Source organism: Schistocerca serialis, chromosome 5, assembly GCF_023864345.2.
Source record: "Schistocerca serialis cubense isolate TAMUIC-IGC-003099 chromosome 5, iqSchSeri2.2, whole genome shotgun sequence".
Taxonomy (NCBI): domain Eukaryota; kingdom Metazoa; phylum Arthropoda; class Insecta; order Orthoptera; family Acrididae; genus Schistocerca; species Schistocerca serialis.
The window spans coordinates 229,928,044-229,947,726 of NC_064642.1; the positions used below are offsets into that span (position 1 = coordinate 229,928,044).

Below are 19,683 nucleotides of genomic sequence, written 5' to 3' on the forward strand. Positions count from 1 at the left end.
ATTTGGGGAGCAAAATAACTTATGATGGTCGAAGTAGAGAGGATATAAAATGTAGACTGGCAATGGCAAGGAAAGCGTTTCTGAAGAAGAGAAATTTGTTAACATCGAGTACAGATTTAAGTGTCAAGAAGTCATTTCTGAAAGTATTTGTATGGAGTGTAGCCATGTATGGAAGTGAAACATGGACGATAAATAGTTTGGACAAGAAGAGAATAGAAGCTTTCGAAATGTGGTGCTACAGAAGAATGCTGAAGATTAGATGGGTAGATCACATAACTAGTGAGGAAGTACTGAACAGGATTGCGAAGAAGAGAAGTTTGTGGCACAACTTGACCAGAAGAAGGGATCGGTTGGTAGGACATGTTCTGAGGCATCAAGGGATGACCAATTTAGTATTGGAGGGCAGCGTGGAGGGTAGCAATCGTAGAGGGAGACCAAGAGATGAATACACTAAGCAGATTGAGAAGGATGTAGGTTGCAGTGGGTGCTGGGAGATGAAGAAGTTTGCACAGGATAGAGTAGCATGGAGAGCTGCATCAAACCAGTCTCAGGACTGAAGACCACAACAACAACAACATCGTACATTACGTATGTAGATTGTGGACAGTTGGGAATGTGGATCTCACGGGAAGCGTGCAAGGGATAAGTCTCTGCTGTCGCGCTATTCATCTGTGTCCTCGGTGGCTCAGATGGGTACAGCATCTGCCATATAAGCAGGAGATCCCGGGTTCGAGTCCCGGTCGGGGCACACATTTTCAGCTGTCCCCATCGAGTTATATCAACATCACGTGTCGGCAGCTGAGGGTTTCAATTAATTACCATTTATTATAGAGAAGCTGCACGGTCATCAATGGTATCTGTTCTTTCGAGAACAGTTACTGTCTTCATATACAGGGTGTTACTAAAAGCTACGGCCAAACTTTCAGTAAACATTCCTCATACACAAAGAAAGAAAATATGTTATGTAGACATGTGTCCGGAAACGCTTACTTTCCATGTTAGAGCTCATTTTATTACTTCTCTTCAAATCACATTAATCATGGAATGGAAACACACAGAAACAGAACGTACCAGCGTGACTTCAAACACTTTGTTACAGGAAATGTTCAACATGTCCTCTGTTAGCGAGGATACGTGCATCAATCCTCCGTCGCATGGAATCCCTGATGCGCTGATGCAGCCCTGGAGAATGGCGTATTGTATCACAGCCGTCCACAATACGAGCACGAAGAGTCTCTACATTTGGTACCAGGTTGAGGTGACATGAGCTTTTAAATGCCCCCATAAATGAAAGTCAAGAGGGTTGAGGTCAGAAGAGCGTGGAGACCATGGAATTGGTCCGCCTCTACCAATCCATTGGTCACCGAATCTGTTGTTGCGAAGCGTACGAACACTTCGACTGAAATGTGCAGGAGTTCCATCGTGCACGAACCACATGTTGTGTTGTACTTGTAAAGGCACATGTTCTAGCAGCACAGGTAGAGTATCCCATATGAAATCATGATAACGTGCTCCATTGAGCGTAGGTGGAAGAACATGGCTACCAATCAAGACATCACCAACAATCCCTGCCCAAACGTTCACAGAAAATCTGTCTTAATGACGTGATTGCACAATTTCATGCGGATTCTCGTCAGCCCACACATGTTGATTGTGAAAATTTACAATTTGATCACGTTGGAATGAAGCCTCATCCGTAAAGAGAACATTTGCGCTGAAATGAGGATTGACACATTGTTGGATGAACCATTCGCAGAAGTGTGCCCGTGGAGGCCAATCAGCTGTTGATAGTGCCTGCACACGCTGTACATGGTACGGAAACAACTAGTTCCCCCGTAGCACTCTCCATACAGTGACGTGGTCAACGTTACCTTGTACAGCATCAACATCTCTGACGTTGACATTAGGGTTATCGTCAACTGCACGAAGAATTGCCTCGTCCACTGCAGGTGTCCTCGTCGTTCTAGTCTTCCCCAGTTGCGAGTCATGGGCTGGAATGTTCCGTGCTCCCTAAGACGCCGATCAATTGCTTCGAACGTCTTCCTGTCGGGACACCTTCGTTCTGGAAATCTGTCTCGATACAAACGTACCGCGCCACGGCTATCTCCCCGTGCTAATCCATACATCAAATGGACATCTGCCAACTCCGCATTTGTTAACATTGCACTGACTGCAAAACCACGTTCGTGATGAACACTAACCTGTTGATGCTACGTACTGATGTGCTTGATGCTAGTACTGTAGAGCAATGAGTCGCATATCAACACAAGCACCGAAGTCAACATTACCCTCCTTCAATTGGGCCAACTCACGGTGAATCTAGAAGTACAGTACATACTGACGAAACTAAAATGAGCTCTAACATGGAAATTAAGCGTTTCCGGACACATGTCCACATAATATCTTTTCTTTCTTTGTGTGTGAGGAATGTCTCCTGAAAGTTTGGCCGTAGCTTTTTGTAACACCCTGCATAATGTCTTATTTGCCTCTGTATTCTTTTTCTTATATTCCTCTCTCTCTAATTCGGGAATTTCTCGGAACTGTTGTCTTAAAGCCTTGTTCATCCTTCCCACTACCCCCTTGATCCTTTCATTCCATCGTGGTGTTCCCTTTTACCGTTTCATGACAGTTGTCCTTCCGAAAACAGGTACTGCAGCTTCTATCACAACATTTTTAAACTGCCCCTATTCCTCTTCTCCTGTTCCTCATGTATCATTTGGTAACCTTTGCCTTATAGTTTCCTGCTCTTATTCATTGACTTCCTTTCCCTTCAGATTCCATACTCTAATTCTCCTTTCCTGGTTCTCCGTCTTCTTCCATTCCTTCAAGATATTCATGCTGCTCACCAATAGCCGGTGTCACTACCCAGTGTCTCAGAGGTTAGTACCTTTATATCCGTTGCAGCTGTTGTACAGTTTACAATAAATATCGGAATATACCACTGTCAGCTTCAAAGCGTTTGTGAATTCCTGTGAGACCACGCTGTTTTCCTTGTCTTAGTGTCTTTACATGTTCTACAACCAAGATTCGCATTTCATTCGTACACTTCAGACTTCATTCAACCCCATGAATAAAAATCTAATGGCACCTGGTCTACCGATTTTTGTGGCTAGTTTAGTTTTATCACCACGCCCAATCCAGTGATTAAGATACCTACAGTTGAGATGGAATGTGTGTGTGCAATTAGCCCAAAGACAAATCTATGTTAAATGAGTTCTATCTCAGAAAATACTTAGGAACAGGGCATATGCCCATATGAAGATTTTGCTTTAAACGAACGTTCCAGTCATATCTCTGAATATTGACCATTCGTCCTGAGACACCCTGTATACTGTTGTAATGGACAGGGACTTGCAGGGTGTGTACAGGTACACACCTGCTCCTCACTTTTTAGCATTTAGTCCCAGACATGTCAGACTGACAAGTGGATGAAACCTTCCAGACTTCCAACGCGGCGGCGGTCTGCCTGTACTACCTGTCCAAGAACCCGGAGGCCCAGCAGCGGCTGTTTGAGGAGGTGTACGGCCAGCTGCCAGAGTCGCAGAGTCAGCCGCTGACGGCCAGCAAGCTGGAGGAGTGCCGCTACCTCAGGGCGTGCTTCCGGGAGGCCATGAGGTGCGTGACCAGCACACTTTAGCTCTGCGGCATTGTCGGTATAATCAGCCCGGTTCTAAAAGAATGTGCAGCCGTATTGATATGTTATTTCGATGTCAGTCTTAACGCGTTGTTTTTTAACCATAGTCGTGAGATTTAATTATAATCTTTAAAAAAATCAAACCGCCCTTTCAAATACACAATACAAATTACCGCATGATACTCCATCTTACCAATCAGCTGCGTCATTTCTTTTTCTGTGGGACAGTGATCTCCATGTGTAACGGAGTTCACTGACACATACCTGGAAACAAACAGAAACTTAGTTAAGCGTCTTTACCTTCTCGACGTGGTAAAACTTTATGGCTACGCTCTTGCAGACAGAAACGCTGTGTGTGCTCGTCCAATCCATCTGGACATGCAGCATTGCCTGTGGCTCCCGTTGACTTGGAACTGTCCAGCAACTTTGATTGCCTAACCTGTCGGTCGCTCTGGGCAGCTACGAGTTGGGCCATGCCGACAATTCAGATCCATCCATGATCTTCAATATTATACCAACTTATATTTAGTCATTTACTTAGTAGAACTATCTCTTTGCTTTCCACTGACTGTATTTTGCGTTGTGCTACACGTAACATTGTCCTTATATGTTATCATACAGATAATCTGTAACGAAACTGGTTGTACTACAAGAGACTTTCCAATAACTTTGCTTTGTTGCAGGTTGAAGCCCATAGCACCAGGCAACGCCCGACGGGTCCTCGTCGATGACTTTGTCTTGGGCGGCTACCGTATACCTAAAGGGGTAAGCGAGTGTTTGTTACTCCTAGCGTAGCTTAATGATGACATAAGAAAGACAGTGAATTACTCTCTAAGTTACCAACTATTATTATTTAGCTACATGTATTTACTGGATGTTTGGGGGCTCTTCCGTATTGAGACACCACTTGCAGGGGAGCTGTCTGCCGTTTGTTGTACCTGCTGCAGCCCGTGGAATGTTTTAAATTTTATTTAATTCTTTTTTTTAATCATCATAATTCTGACGTTTGATACAACTTACTACGAATTCCTCTCCTGCGTCAACCTCTTCATCTCACCTTAGGGTTTGCACTTCCAAGCTCTTTCCCTACTCAGTTTACCCTCTACAGTTCCCTGTAGTGCCATGGAAGTTATTCCCTGACGTCTTTATATATATCCTATCATCCCCTTACTTCTTCTTGTCAGTGATCTCCGTAAGTTCCTTTCTTCACCAGTCATTCGAAGAACCTCTTCGTTTATTACTTACAGTGACGTAGCGAAAAATATTTCGCCATAGCTCTCCTCCTTCTTTCTTGATGATTCAGTAACATCTGCTATCCGCAGATTTCTCTCTTTGTTTTTATCGTTTCTTATTAGCATTATTAAGTTTCATATAGTTTCCGTGTTTTCCAGATTTGGGCCGGCCGAAGTGGCCGAGCGGTTCTAGGCGCTACAGTCTGGAACCGCGCGACCGCTACGGTCGCAGGTTCGAATCCTGCCTCGGGCATGGATGTGTGTGATGTCCTTAGGTTAGTTAGGTTTAAGTAGTTCTAAGTTCTAGGGGACTGATGGCCTCAGATGTTAAGTCCCATAGTGCTTAGATCCATTTGAAGAACATACTTTTTCCAGATTTGGAATTTTTAGTTTCATGTACCATGCACCATATACAGCAACAGGGTTTCCTACTGCATTCTTAAATGTTCCTCCAAGCTTGTTGCACTTACCTAAGTGAGCTCCATGCGCTTCCCTCTCTAGTCTGGGGCGACACACAAGTATTTAAGCTACACAAAACTTTGAAAAACTGACAGGATTGCATGTGTCCCTAGATGTATCATATTTACGATAAATTTACTGAAATTTGAGCCTACATTTCGGGATAAGATTCTGCAATGACTGACATAAGTTCTTTGAAGAATAACTAAAATTTTCAAGACTGAAGTCGTAAATGCTGTTTCCAATTCCATGCTGTCACAACAGATACAAGACTATTGTGCATGGAACACAGCACTCTTCAGATTCATACGGGAGTCATACTGACAGTAAGATCTGTACGGAAGCGGTAATCTTCTGTTAGGAAATCACGACGGAGTCAGCTTAACAACAGCCAAATTTTCACTCGTTATTCAACAGTTTCTTAAATTTGTAAAATTATTAGACAGTTCAGTCCTTAGTGTCTGTCTAGTATGAGTCTGAATAATATGCTATGTGGCGTTACGACTTATGGTACAAAAGAAAAGTTTCGTTTAATTAAAATAAATTATCAGAAATCTCACCCATATCGTATATCATTGTACATGTCCACTGTTGTGACTCACGATAATTTATGTAATACATTGGTAAAATTGCCAGACCCACCATACACTCTGCTGAATAGCTGACAACACCTCAGTACCTGAGCTGTGTAGTACATGTTCTGGCTCCACATCGCGGAAACACGGCCACTTATATGTGGCTGATACCAGGTATGGCCAGTGAAAGTCATACACTATGATCTCGTATAGTAGTGTGAATCACCTATATGACAAATCATAAATCGTAAATAAAATTTACGCCCACTGCGAAAATATGTTGTCCAAAATGCCAAATGAACTTTTATTAACTATATCTTTATATGTCTAAGGGATAGGCGTGAGATATTACTTTTCCGCCACAAGAACTAGCTGTTAATGTGTTGTATTTTCCATTCAGTCCACTGTTACGTAACGTTATGATCACGCTCAGGCTATTCTTAAATTTTCAGAAATCCAAGAATCGTTCCTCACGTTCACATATTATTCACTCCACGCATATTCTGATTCCATGTAAACGGTTTGTTGTTATTTTTTGAGTATTACTCGTCTCTCTGTCAAAAACTATGAAAGATATTGCTTTGGAAAACTATTATAACTATGTGACTTAGTTACGTAATGTGCTATTAAACTCAGTTCATTAAAACAGAAGTAGAGCCATAAGTTGGCGTATGATTTAGCAACTCGGGAAACGCTATACCCGCACATTATGCGAGCTGATGTAGCCATAGCAAGGGAACAGGCTTCGTGGCTACGTGTCCACGTAGCACCTGCACAGGCAAATGTTGAAATGTGTGTGAAATCCTATGGGACTTAACTGTTAAGGTCATCAGTCCCTAAGCTTATACACACTACTTAACCTAAATTATCCTAAGGACAAACACACACACCCATGCCCGAGGGAGGACTCGAACCTCCGCCGGGACCAGCCACCTGCACAGGCAGTCAGTACTATTTATACAGGTTAAATACATGATACTACATCACAGAAACCAAGTGATTCTTAAGTTTTACGTGCAAAGAAATAAGAACTAAACAAAACTGTTCGGCATCATCAAATATTTAGACCAGTAAAAAATGGTTCAAATGGCTCCGAGCACTGTGGGACTTAACCTCTAAGGTCATCAGTCCCCTAGAACTACTTAAACCTAACTAACTTAAGGACATCACACACATCCACGCCCGAGGCAGGATTCGAACCTGCGACCGTAGCGGTCGCGCGGTTCCAGACCGTAGCGCCTAGAACCGCTCGGCCACCTCGGCCGGCAAAACCACTAAATTCATCAAAAATTCTGTTTCTAGAGTCACTTGACAACACTACTCTAGACAGGTCTTTTTATAATAATTAAGCCTGTTTATAAAGACAAGTTTGTTGAAGCCAAGTTCTTTTTCCTACCACCGTGGTGTTATGCCTTCAAAGTACTACCTTTTTTAAAGTTTCTTCTTATTGCCAACAGTCCGTGAAACACCGGTTTCCGTCAAAGTTAAGAGCCGTCGGGCTTGTCTAGCACTTGAATGGGTAACTACGAATCTTCCGAGCTGTTGGCGATCGGGTTGCACTCTGTCCTTGTGAGGCAAATTGAGGAGATACTTGATTGAGAACTAGCGGCTCCGGTCACGAAAACTGACGATGACCGGAAGAGCGGTGTGCTTACCACAGAGTCCTCCATATTGGCATCCAGTAGCGCCTGTCAGCTGAGGATTACAAGGCGGTCGGTCGGTACCGTTTCGTCTCTCGAGGCCTGTTGGGACAAAGTTAATTAGTTTCTCCCAATTACCAAGTTACAGCGAAGTTAAGTTCTTCTTTCGTGAATGTTTAACTATGATGAGTATCTGAAACTTTTTCAATAGGATAGTTTAACTTTCAGTCCTGCCTTCGAAGAGACACTTCGGTCTTTCTCGTTTACGTACTTTTTTTCCACCGTAATGCCATTCTGTTGTGTAGCAAATGTAACAGTTCGACTCTTTTTCACTAATCGTCCAGAACTTTTCCTGTAAATTCAATAATGCATAAGACTACAATTCAGTTTTAGGTATATAAAATAAATGCCAGTAGGTATCTTCTCGCTAGTTTCATTTACAATTGTAAATTGAGACATTTTGACCACTGTACCTCTTTACCGTAGAAAATAAATTACAGAGTTTACTAGTCCTCTCAAGTGGCACACAAAGTTTGATTTACTACAAATATTTTATGCTCAAGGTGTGAATGTAGGAAAAGAAAGAAAAGGAAAAAAAATGACCAAAATAGGTTTCTAGTGGAAGTATTTTTACACTGAACTGAATCAAAATATCTGTGTTATATTTCACACAATTATATTCAAAATTTGAAAATTGGAAAACCATAAAAAAATGATCGTATGGCATTGTTGGCCGGGAGGCACCATTGGGGGAGTTCGGCCGCCGTATTGCAAGTACTTTTTAGGTGACGCCACATCGGCGACTTTCAAGTCAATGATGATGAAAATGATGATGGACACACAACACCCAGTCCCCTGCCGGCAATCGAACCCGGGCACCCTGCGTGGTAGGCGGTAACGCTGCCGCTGCGCTACGGAGGCGGACTGGAAAACCAAACATTTACATGTACAGACTATGCCATCGATTGTCAGTTGTTGTTTCCCTTAATTTTCTTAACGGCCACATACATAGTATGTAGGCAACATTTCCTCCCAAACGTCTTAGTAAGCTTCCAGCTAAGACAAAAGTACACTGCTGGAAAAAAAAAAAAAAAAAAACATTAGCACACCTGGAAAGATGGCGTCGATTTTGATACGATGATGCCATACGCCACAAGGGGGATAACCAAATGTACCGATAATGGGTTCACCGGCGTCCACCAACCGATAGTGCAGTGGTATAACTACCAGAACGCCATTTGTGTCTACCCTTTAACAGGGAATGCCCACAGGCAGAGAGCTCAATGTGGTGCAGATGTGTGAACCAAGCAGGCAATCATGCCGCAGAAACGCACTAGTGCTTCCTGCAGCCAACTGAAGAGACTGAAAGGTGCCAAATTATGGCATTATGAGTGGCGGGATGGTCCTTTCGGAGGATAGCCACACAAGTTAGACGTACTGCCTCAGTTGTGCAACGATGCTGATATGAATGGTGACGTGAACGTTATTAAACCAGTAGACGAGGTTCTGGACGCTCACGCAGCACAGACGGCACCCAGGATCGTCGTATTGTAAGAGCAGTAGTGGCAGATCGTATAGCTACTGTAGCACAGATATGGCAGCTTGTGAGCCCAGAGGTGTCAGCACGAGCTGTTGCGAACCGGTTATAAGTAGTGGGACTATGGGTAAGCACAACTCTACTCCATCTTCCACTCAGACCACAGAACCGACGTCAACGGCTCGAGTCGTGCCGTCAGAGAATCGCTTGGAAGGTGGAGTGGCGAGCCGTGGTCTTCAGCGACGAAAGCAGATCGTAAGCCCTTACAACGCAGACCGTGAGGGCTGTCTCGTAGAGTGCATTCGTCCGAGTCACATTGGCCCTACCCAAGGCCTTATTGTCTGGGGTGCAATAAGCTACAACTCTAACACTTTTGGGTGTCTGGAGAGGACACTAAACAGCTCTCGGCACGTGCAGAATGATGTTAGACCCGTTCTTTTGCTATTGTTGCAGCAGGAAAGCGATGCGTTGCCCCAACAGGATAATACTCGCCCACCCACTGACCGTGAAACTCAACGTTCTCTGCAAGACGTGCGGCTACTTCGCTGGACAGCACGATCTCCAGACTTGTATCCGATCGAACAAGTGTGGTATATGACGGGACGAGAAGTGAATCGTCATCTAACAACTCTTACAGAACTATGCGGACGGGTCGAGCAGGCTTGGCACATCGTATAGAAGGACAGTATTCGTCATCTGTATAGTGAACTGGATGCCAGAGACAGCGCCTGCATTGCTGTCCGTGGAGGTTACACATATTGGTGTTTCAGCATGGGTCCTTACCTGGTGCCTCAGAACCGCTTGTGCTATTGATCTGTAAATGTAAGCATTTCATGTGCTCCACATGCACTATTGTAACAATAAATCTTTAGTCAACTGGAGACCTCTAAATGGGTGTACTAGTTTTTTCCAGCAATGTGTATTATACAGGGTGGTCCATTGATCGTGACCGGGCCAAATATCTCACGAAATTGTCTAGATTGAAGGGGGGAAACCAGATGGCGCTATGGTTGGCCCGCTAGATGGCGCTGCCATAGGTCAAACGGATATCAACTGCGTTTACTTAAATAGGAACCCCCAATTTTTATTACATATTCGTGTAGTATGTAAAGAAATATGAATGTTTTAGTTTGCTAACTTTTTTCGCTTTGTGATGGATGGAGCTGTAATAGTCACAAACATATGGCTCACAATTTTAGACGAACAGTTGGTAACAGGTAGGTTTTTTTAAATTAAAATACAGAACGTAGGTACGTTTGAACATTTTATTTCGGTTGTTCCAATGTGATACATGTACCTTTGTGAACTTATCATTTCTGAGAACGCATGCTGTTACAGCGTGATTACCTGTAAATACCACATTAATGCAATAAATGCTCAAAATGATGTCCGTCAACCTCAGTGCATTTGGCAATACGTGTAACGACATCCTCTCAATAGCGAGTAGTTCGCCTTCCGTAATGTTCGCACCTGCATTGACAGTGCGCTGACGCATGTTGTCAGGCGTTGTCGGTGGATCACGATAGCAAATATCCTTCAACTTTCCCCACAGAAAGAAATCCGGGGACGTCAGATCCGGTGAACGTGCGGGCCATGGTATGGTGCTTCGACGACCAACCCACCTGTCATGAAATATACTATTTAATACCGCTTCAACCGCACGCGAGCTATGTGCCGGACATCCATCATGTTGGAAGTACATCGCCATTCTCTCATGCAGTGAAACATCTTGTACTAACATCTGTAGAACATTACGTAGGAAATCAGCATATATTGCACAATTCAGATTGCCATCGATAAAATGGGGGCCAATTATCCTTTCTCCCATAATGACGCACCATATATTAAGCCGCCATGTCGCTGATATTCCACTTGTCGCAGCCATCGTGGATTTTCCGTTGCCCAATAGTGCATATTATGCGGTTTACGTTACCGCTGTTGGTGAATGACGCTTCGTCGCTAAACAGAACGCGTGCAAAAAATCTGTCATCGTCCCGTAATTTCTCTTGTGCCCAGTGGCAGAACTGTACACGACGTTCAAAGTCGTCGCCATGCAATTCCTGGTGCACAGAAATATGGTACGGGTGTAATCGATGTTGATGTAGCATTCTCAACACCGACGTTTTTGAGATTCCCGATTCTCGCGCAATTTGTCTGCCACTGATGTGCGGATTAGCCGCGACAGCAGCTAAAACACCTACTTGGGCATCATCATTTGTTGCAGGTTGTGGTAGGCGTTTCACATGTGACTGAATACTTCTTGTTTCCTTAAATAACGTAACTATCCGGCGAACGGTCCGGACACTTGGATTATGTCGTCCAGGAAACCGAGCAGCATACATAGCACACGCCCGTTGGGCAATTTGATCACAATAGCCATACATCAACAGGATATCGACCTTTTCCGCAACTGGTAAACGATCCATTTTAACACGGGCACTGTATCACGAAGCAAATACCGTCCGCACTGGCGAATGTTACGTGATACCACGTACTTATACGTTTGTGACTATTACAGCGCTATCTATCACGAAGCGAAATGAGTGGTCCAACTAAAAGATTCATATTTCTTTACGTACTACACGAATATGTAATAAAAACTGGGGGTTCCTATTTTAAAAAAACGCAGTTGATATCCGTTTGACCTATGGCAGCGCCATCTAGCGGGCCAACCATAGCGCCATCTGGTTTCCCCCTTCAAGCTAGACGAGTTTCATTCTTTGTAGTTTTTTCGTTTGATGCTTATTTCGTGAGATATTTGGCCCGGTCACTATCAGTGTACCACCCTGTATATACAAACACAAAAACATTATTCACAAAAATACACAGAGTTCTCTCTCATTCCTACTGTGACTCAAACAATTCGTGTCAGTAACGCAGAACTTTCTTTTCCATCTGCATTCTCCTGGACCCCCACCTCATAATCCACTATCACGCAAGATTACTAATTTTATTTCTAACTACAACTTATTCTTTTCAATCAACGTTTCATGCTTTACTGGAATCTCTGGCCACCCTTTAGAGCATACTCTTTGCAACCTGTCATACAAATATTATATAAGTCAGCTAAGAATATTTTTCTCGATATAGTTGTAGTCTAGAGGACAAAGAATAGTTTGATGCAGCTCTCCACGCAAGTCTGTACCGTGCAAGCCTCTTCATTTTCGAATAACTATTGCAACCTACATCCATCTCACCCCTACAGTTTCCTGCCTCCCTCCTCCCAGCTTCACCCCATTACAAAACTGACGATTCCTTGATGTATTAAGGTATGTCCTATCATCAACCGATAGTTTCTTTTAGTCAATTTGTGCCATAAATTTCTTTTTTATCCAGTTCTATTCAGAACCTCCTTATTAGTTACTCGAAATGCTGATTTAATCTTCAGCATTCTGCTATAGCACCACACTTCAGAACTTTATTCTTATATGAACAGTTTATCAAGCATATTTCACTTCATACAAGGACATACTCCAGTCACATACCTTACAAAGGACTTTCTAACACTTACTTCTGCATACGCTGTTAGCAGATTTCTTTACGTCTGAAATGGTTTTCTTGCTATTGTTAGTCCACATTTTACATCCTCTCTACTTCAGCCATCATCGGTTATTTCACTGCCCAAATAACAAAATTTGTCTGCCACTTTTAGTGTCTCGTATCCCACTCTAATTCTTTCAGCGTCGCTCGATTTAATTCGACTACATTCCATTATCCTTGTTTTGCTTTTGTTAACGTTAATTTTATGAATATATCCTCCTTTTAAGAATTGTTCATTGTATTCAATTGCTCTTCCAAGAATTCGCTGACAGAACTACGCTGACATCAGCAAACTTCAAAGCCTTTATTCCGTTTAATACCTTCTCCAAACTTTTCTTTAGTTTCCTTTCTTGCTACTCCATTTACAGACTGAATTACATCTGGGATAGGCTGCAATGATGTCTCACTTCCTTCCAATCACTGCCTCCCTTTCGTGCCCCTCGATTCTTATAACTGCGGTCTGATTTATGTACAAGTTGATATAGCCTTTAGTTCCTTGTATCTTTTGCAAGAGACAACATTACTTGCGTCTGGTGACGCAAAAAATTTCTGCTAGAATAGAATGGATAAGAATCTTTGCAAAATAGCAGCAAATACAATTTTTTCATTTAACGAACTTCATTTAACGAGAAAAAATAGGCATTTCGTTTGACTGACCCTCGTATTTCATCCCTGCTACCTTCATAATTTTAAAGAGTGTATTCCAGTCAGCGTTGTCAAGAGCTGTCCCTAAATCCAGAATTGTTATAAGCATAGGTTTGCTTCTCTCCAACTTGTCTTCTAACATAGACCTTTGGGTTACTATTGCCTCACTTGGTCGTATATTTCTCTGTTTCACAACAGTGTCAGATAGACGTGTTGTCTTAATCCCCTGCTGTTCAGTTTGTACATCGAAGAAGCAACGACGAAAATAAAAGAAAGGTTCAGGAGTGGGTTAAAACTGAGAGTGAAGGAATATCAGTGATAAGATTCGATGATGACACTGCTATCCTCAGTAAAAATTAACAAAAATTACTGGAAATATTGAAAAGGATGAACGGTCCAACGAGAACACAATGTGTATTAACAGTAAACTGAATAAATGCAAAAGTAAGTAGGAGTAGCAGAAAAGAGATTAATGACGAACTTAACATAAAATTTGGGAACCACAGAGTAGCGTAAATTAAGGAATTCTGCTACCTTGGAAGTAGAACATCACTTTATGGGAGGAAGCAAGTACGACATTCTCGTTGCTGTCGTCTTCATTCTAAAGACCGTTTTATATAGATCTTCACCCTACCCTATCCTGAGCACCTCTCTTCATCTGCGAGTAACTACTGTAACCCATATCCTTACGAACCTGTTTACTATATTCATCTCTCGGTCTCCCTCTACAATTTTTACCCCAATCACTTCCCTCCAATACTAAATTAGTGATCCCTTGATGTGTCCTATCAACCTAGCCCACCTTTTAGTCAAGTTATACAACTAATTTCTTTTTTCTCGCTAGTTCTGTTCAGTACCTCCTCATTGGTTACATGATCTACCCATGCAGTTTTCTGCTTTCTTCTGTAGCACCACATTTCAAAAGCGCCTATTCTTTTCCTGTCTGAACTCTTTGTCATCCACGTTTCGCTCCCATGCAATGCTACATATGAGACAAATACCTTCAGAAAGGACTTCCAAACGCTTACATCTATATTCGATGTTAAAAAACTTATCTTCTTCAGAAACAGTTTTCTTGCCATTTCAGTCTACATTTTACATCCTCTACGCTTCAGTCATCATCAGTTATCTGACTGCCCAAATAGAAAAACTCATCTACTGCTTTTAGTGTCTCTTACCCTAATCTAATTCCCTCAGCATCTCCTCATTTAATTCTTCTACACCCTTGTTTTGCTTTTGTTAGTGTTAATTTCATATCCTTCTTTTGAGACACTGTCCGTTCGTTCAACTGCCATTTGAAGGCCTTTGCTGTCTATGTCATCAGGAAATCTCAAAGCTTTTATTTCATCTCACTGACGTGTAGCTTCTTTTCCAAATTTTTCTTTGTTTTCCCATGCTACCTGCTCAATTCATAGAGTGAATAACATCGGGGATAGGGTAAAATCCTGTCTCCACTCCCTATTCAACCTCTGCTTTCTTTTCATGCCTCTTGACTCTTGTAACTGCCGTCTGATTTGTGTACAAGTTGATATAAACTTTCATTACGCCTACTATCTTCAAAATGTCAAAGTGTGTATTCCAGCTGATATTACCAAATCCTTTCTCCAAGTCTATAAGCGCTTTCAACATAGGTTTTCTATTCTTCAACCTATCTTCTAAGGTAAGTCATAAGATCTCTATTGCCTCACGTGTTCCTGCATTTCTCGAGAATCCAAACTGATATTTCCGGAGTTCAGTTCTATCAGTTTTTCCATTCTTGTGTAATAATTCGTCTTTATATTTTGCAAGCATGACTTAATAAACTGATAATTAGGTAATGTTCACATCTGTCAGTGCGTGCTTTCCCTGGTATTGGAATATTCTTCTTGAAGTCTGAAGGTACTTCGCCTGTCTCGTCTATTTCATATGTAAAAGCTACTCATTCATCTTCTACTGCATTCCTTTTCCTGTTTTCAGTTAATCATTGCCTTCGAAACTCTCAACAACTTTTGGTTCTTTTCACTTGTTCCATCTCCTTAATTTCCTACCTTTTTGTACTTACTCCAACTTCAATCTACAATTCATAACTAACAAGTTGTGGTCAGTGTCCATATCAGCCCCTGGAAATGTCTGACAGTGTAGAACCTGGTTCTGAAATCTCTGCCTTACCATTATACATGGTGAACATTAATACAACCGACGTACTGTAAGGACGGATTTCTGACTGGAAATGGAGGAAGAAAGATCCTATGAAAGTGTGTCTGGAAATGCATTATTATCACGGTAGTTCCTCTGATCAAGTGCCGTGTGTTGCGGGCTATGTGATTGGCTCACCATATTGTAAACAGCAGTGTGGTCCGGTATTCATATCGGTAACAAGCCGAGGTGGTGTTTGTGTACGGCCAAGCAGATGGAAACGGTCGAGAGGCACCACGGCTCTACCAAATCTGTGCGTTCACCAGATTTAGAGAACCTGGTTCTACAGGATAGAACCATGGCCTCCAAATCTGGTGTTCGCACAGACCGCCGCCTCCCTTCACCTGCGTCTGGCTGAGAGGAGCCACTATCACACAAATGAAATGTGGAAATGTTGTGTGGTGCGGTTTGTGTCTGTGAGAGTGCATGTTTTGGTGCAGCTGTACTGGCTCTATCGTTTCCATCTGCTCTACCGCGCACAAACATAATCTCGGGTTGTTCCCGACATGAATACCGTACCACCCTTCTGCTTACAGTACGCTGCGTCAATCACACAGCCTGCAGCACACAAGGAATACACAGCTCGTGGTCAGAGGAACTTTCATAAGTCAGCGACATCCACCGTAAGAATGATGCACTTCCGGATACATGTTCACAGGAACTTTTTTCCTCCATTTCCAACCAGGAATCCGTCCCTGCAGTTTGTCGGTTTTACTAATGTTCACTCTGCATAATCAATCTGAAACCTACCAGTGCCTCCAGGTCTCTTCCACCTTCTTTCCTAATTCTTAAACCAAGTGTTAGCGATGATTTAAATTCATACTCCACTCAAAAAAAAAAAAATCTCACTATATGGGCGATACTCTTCTGTCCCTACACTGAGATAGATATCACTCAGTCATTTAAAATACAGTACCCTGGACAGTTTCCGAAGCTTCTCATATAGGAGATCATACACATCATTGTGCAAAAATACAGCATCCAGTGCAGGGTTTTATTCGTATCTACAACATCTAATATACTGATATCTGATAATTAACTGAAACCCTCAGCTGCCGACAGCTGGTGTTGATATACCTCGAAGGGGACCCCTGAAAATGTGTGCCCCGACCGGAACTCGAACCCGGGATCTCCTGCTTACATGGCAGACGGTCTATCTGAGCCACCGAGGACACAGATCAATAGCGCTACCGCAGGGACTTATCCCTTGCATGCTTCTCGTGAGACCCACATTCCCAATTGCCCACAACCTACATACGTAATGTACCTAATAGATATTTGCCGATCCACTCATTACTCGCGCACACTAAGGTGACGATTCCCGTAAGAGTTCGGGCAACCTATGCGCATTCGCACAGGCGAATGTCAATGGCTGCGTAGCCTTTAACTATTTATTTGAAGCTAGTAACAGTTCTCGAAAGAACAGATACCACTGATGACCGTGCAGCTTCTCTGGAATAAATGATAATTAATTGAAGCCCTCAGCTGCCGACAGGTTGTGTTAATATACCTCGAAGGGGACAGCTGAATTAATTATCATTTATTGCAGAGAAGCTGCACGGTCATCAGTGGTATCTGTTCTTTCTAGAACAGTTACTATCTTCAAAGAAATAATTAAAGTCTACCCAGGCATTGACCTTCGTCTGTGCAAGTGCGCACAGGTTGCCTGAAATTTTACGGGAATCGTCACCTTAGTGTGCGCGAGTAATGAGTGGATGGGCAAATATCTACTAGGTACATTACGTACGTAGGTTGTGGGCAGTTGGGAATGTGGGTCTCACGAGACGCGTGCAAGGGATAAGCCCCTGCAGTCGCGCTATTGATCTGTATCCTCGGTGGCTCAGATGGATAGAGCGTCTGCCATGTAAGCAGGAGATCTCGGTTTCGAGTTCCGGTCGGGACACACATTTTCAGGTGTCCCCTTCGAGGTATATCAACACCACTTGTGAGCAGCTGAGGGTTTCAGTTTATTATCATTTATTCTAAGAGAAGCAGCACGGTCATCAACAGTATTTGTTCTTTCGAGAACAGTTACTATCTTCATATAAATACTGATATCTGTTCACGGAAAGCAGTGTCAAGAGGGCCTGAAATACGCAAACTGTCATTTACTTCGCAACGTTATGGGATAGGACAGGGATCGAGGAAGGAACGTTGGTGACCAATGAATTTATTGGTGCTGTTGGAAGATTCGTATTTTGGTAGCTGGTGACAGGATGAGGAATGTGGCAAGTCTTTGTGACTCCTCCTGGATCCATAAAATCGTGTGATCACATAGGTGACGGAGAAGGAACGTTGGTGGACGATCTCGTTGAAGGATTTATGAGAAGAGGATATTTGACTCTGCCTAGACAAAAGCAGATCTCACGCAACACGGCAGGCACTGCTCACTGTAGATGCACTTGACTGTTGTTGATACCAACATTATCGCTGTGATGTAACGGGTATTCCATCAGTATCTTTTTGGATTTCCAGGTGGACCTCGTCATGGGACACCCGCAGCTCTCGGTCTCGGAGCAGTACTTCCCTCAGGCGGACCAGTTCCGCCCCGAGCGCTGGCTGAAGGGCCCGGACGGCCGGTCGGAGGCGCAGGACGCGCACCCCTTCGCCTCGATGCCCTTCGGCTTCGGCCCCAGGATGTGCATCGGCAGGCGCTTCGCAGAGCTGGAGGTCTACACGCTGGTGGCCAGGGTACGTATCTGACGTGTATTGTGGCTGAAAGGAGATAGGAGGCCCGGGCACCTGCAGTGGGGAAAGAAGTGGTCGTTAGTTGTAGGTAATGCTAAAGACCCTCTTACGGAAATGGCATATGGGAGGGAAATATACCCAGTGTACATCCTGGCGTATATAGATCATCAGCGAAAGAGGCCATCACAGCGGCAGCTGAGAGCATAATTTGCAATCAGCTGTAGATCACCACTCATGTCAGCGTCAACAATGACGGTCACGTCCCTTATGAACGTTTTCTCCATTCTTTGCGGAGATTGGCAGCTAGCCTCTCTCATGCGGTTCCTACATAGCTGTCGATTTGCGGCAAGATCAGAGGCCTCTTGTCAATAACAGAGGCTTGGACGGTTCTGAAATGAAACCAGCTGTAGATTTCTGAACTTGCACTACACAGTGAAGTTTTACGAAATCGCCTTGGCTGTAACAGACGCCCATAAGGATAGCAGAGTAGCTGTGAAATGTTCGTATGGGGCAGGCCACGGTGGCCGAGCGGTTCTAGGCGCTTCAGTCCGGAACTACGCTGCTGCTACGGTCACAGGTTGGAATCCTGCCTCGGGCATGGATGTGTATGATGTCCTTAGGTTAGTTAAGTTCAAGTAATTCTAAGTCTAGGGGACAGATGACCTCAGATGTTAAGTCCCATAGTGCTTAGAGCCATTTGAACCATTTTGTTCGTATGGGGCATTTAGGCTAAACAAAATTCCGAGATCTCCTGTAGAAAACAAAGCAACAGGTCAGGCAGTTAGTACAGTACTGTGGGTAGGAAATGTGGAGAATGAGAATACTACAGTATTAGCTGTTGACTGCTACGCTATTCGCAGCAGAAAACAGTCATGCGTACGAGGGGTATGCAACCCATTTTTGCGACCATTTCCGGCTGTTAAAAATGCAGAATTTGCTGTGGGATATCGTGGAATATTCCTGCTTCTGCCGCTATAGTTTCATGAAGTCCCGGCGGCGCTGTACGTGGCCTTCAAAATGACTTTTTTTTATCAAATGCATTTCAGCCATGACTTGTTTATTGTCCTATTAACCATCTATCGGTTTCGGTTATCAACCATCATCCAGGATGCAGGGTACAACAGATTATTTAAAAACATCCCACATTCATTTGAAGCTGAACGACATCGAAATTATCCACGACAGCGATGTGCTGCACCCTATATCCTGGATGATTGTTAATAACCGAAACCGGTAGATGACTAATGGGGCAATAAACAGCTGACGGTTAAAATGCATTTTAGAAAATACTTTACGACTGTTGAACCTCACCTCATGGAAACATTCAAAATAGTGTTTGTAACGGAGGTGAGCTCCAAGCAGAGAGCTGTCATTGAGTTTCTTTTGCTGGAAAACCAGAGGATCACAGATAATCAGAGTTACTTGCAGAATGTCTACGGAGACTTGCCAGTGAATAAAAGCACCTAGGTTGTTGGACGTTGCGTCTGTCATTATCACAACAAGGTCGCACATACCGGCTGATCTCCCGCACACAGCTGTGGCTCCTACGATATTGGAA

At 43.3% G+C, this 19,683-nt stretch overlaps 1 protein-coding gene across 1 annotated transcript in view; it reads left to right on the forward strand.

Annotated features, from left to right (window-relative positions):
• Positions 1 to 19,683, forward strand: part of LOC126482389 (probable cytochrome P450 301a1, mitochondrial) — a 165,206-nt gene that overhangs the window by 140,724 nt on the left and 4,799 nt on the right. Inside the window, exons 9-11 of the mRNA XM_050106496.1 lie at positions 3,443 to 3,615; positions 4,318 to 4,399; positions 17,913 to 18,128. Of these exons, the coding sequence (XP_049962453.1) occupies positions 3,443 to 3,615; positions 4,318 to 4,399; positions 17,913 to 18,128 (471 nt within the window). The remainder of the gene's footprint in view (positions 1 to 3,442; positions 3,616 to 4,317; positions 4,400 to 17,912; positions 18,129 to 19,683) is intronic.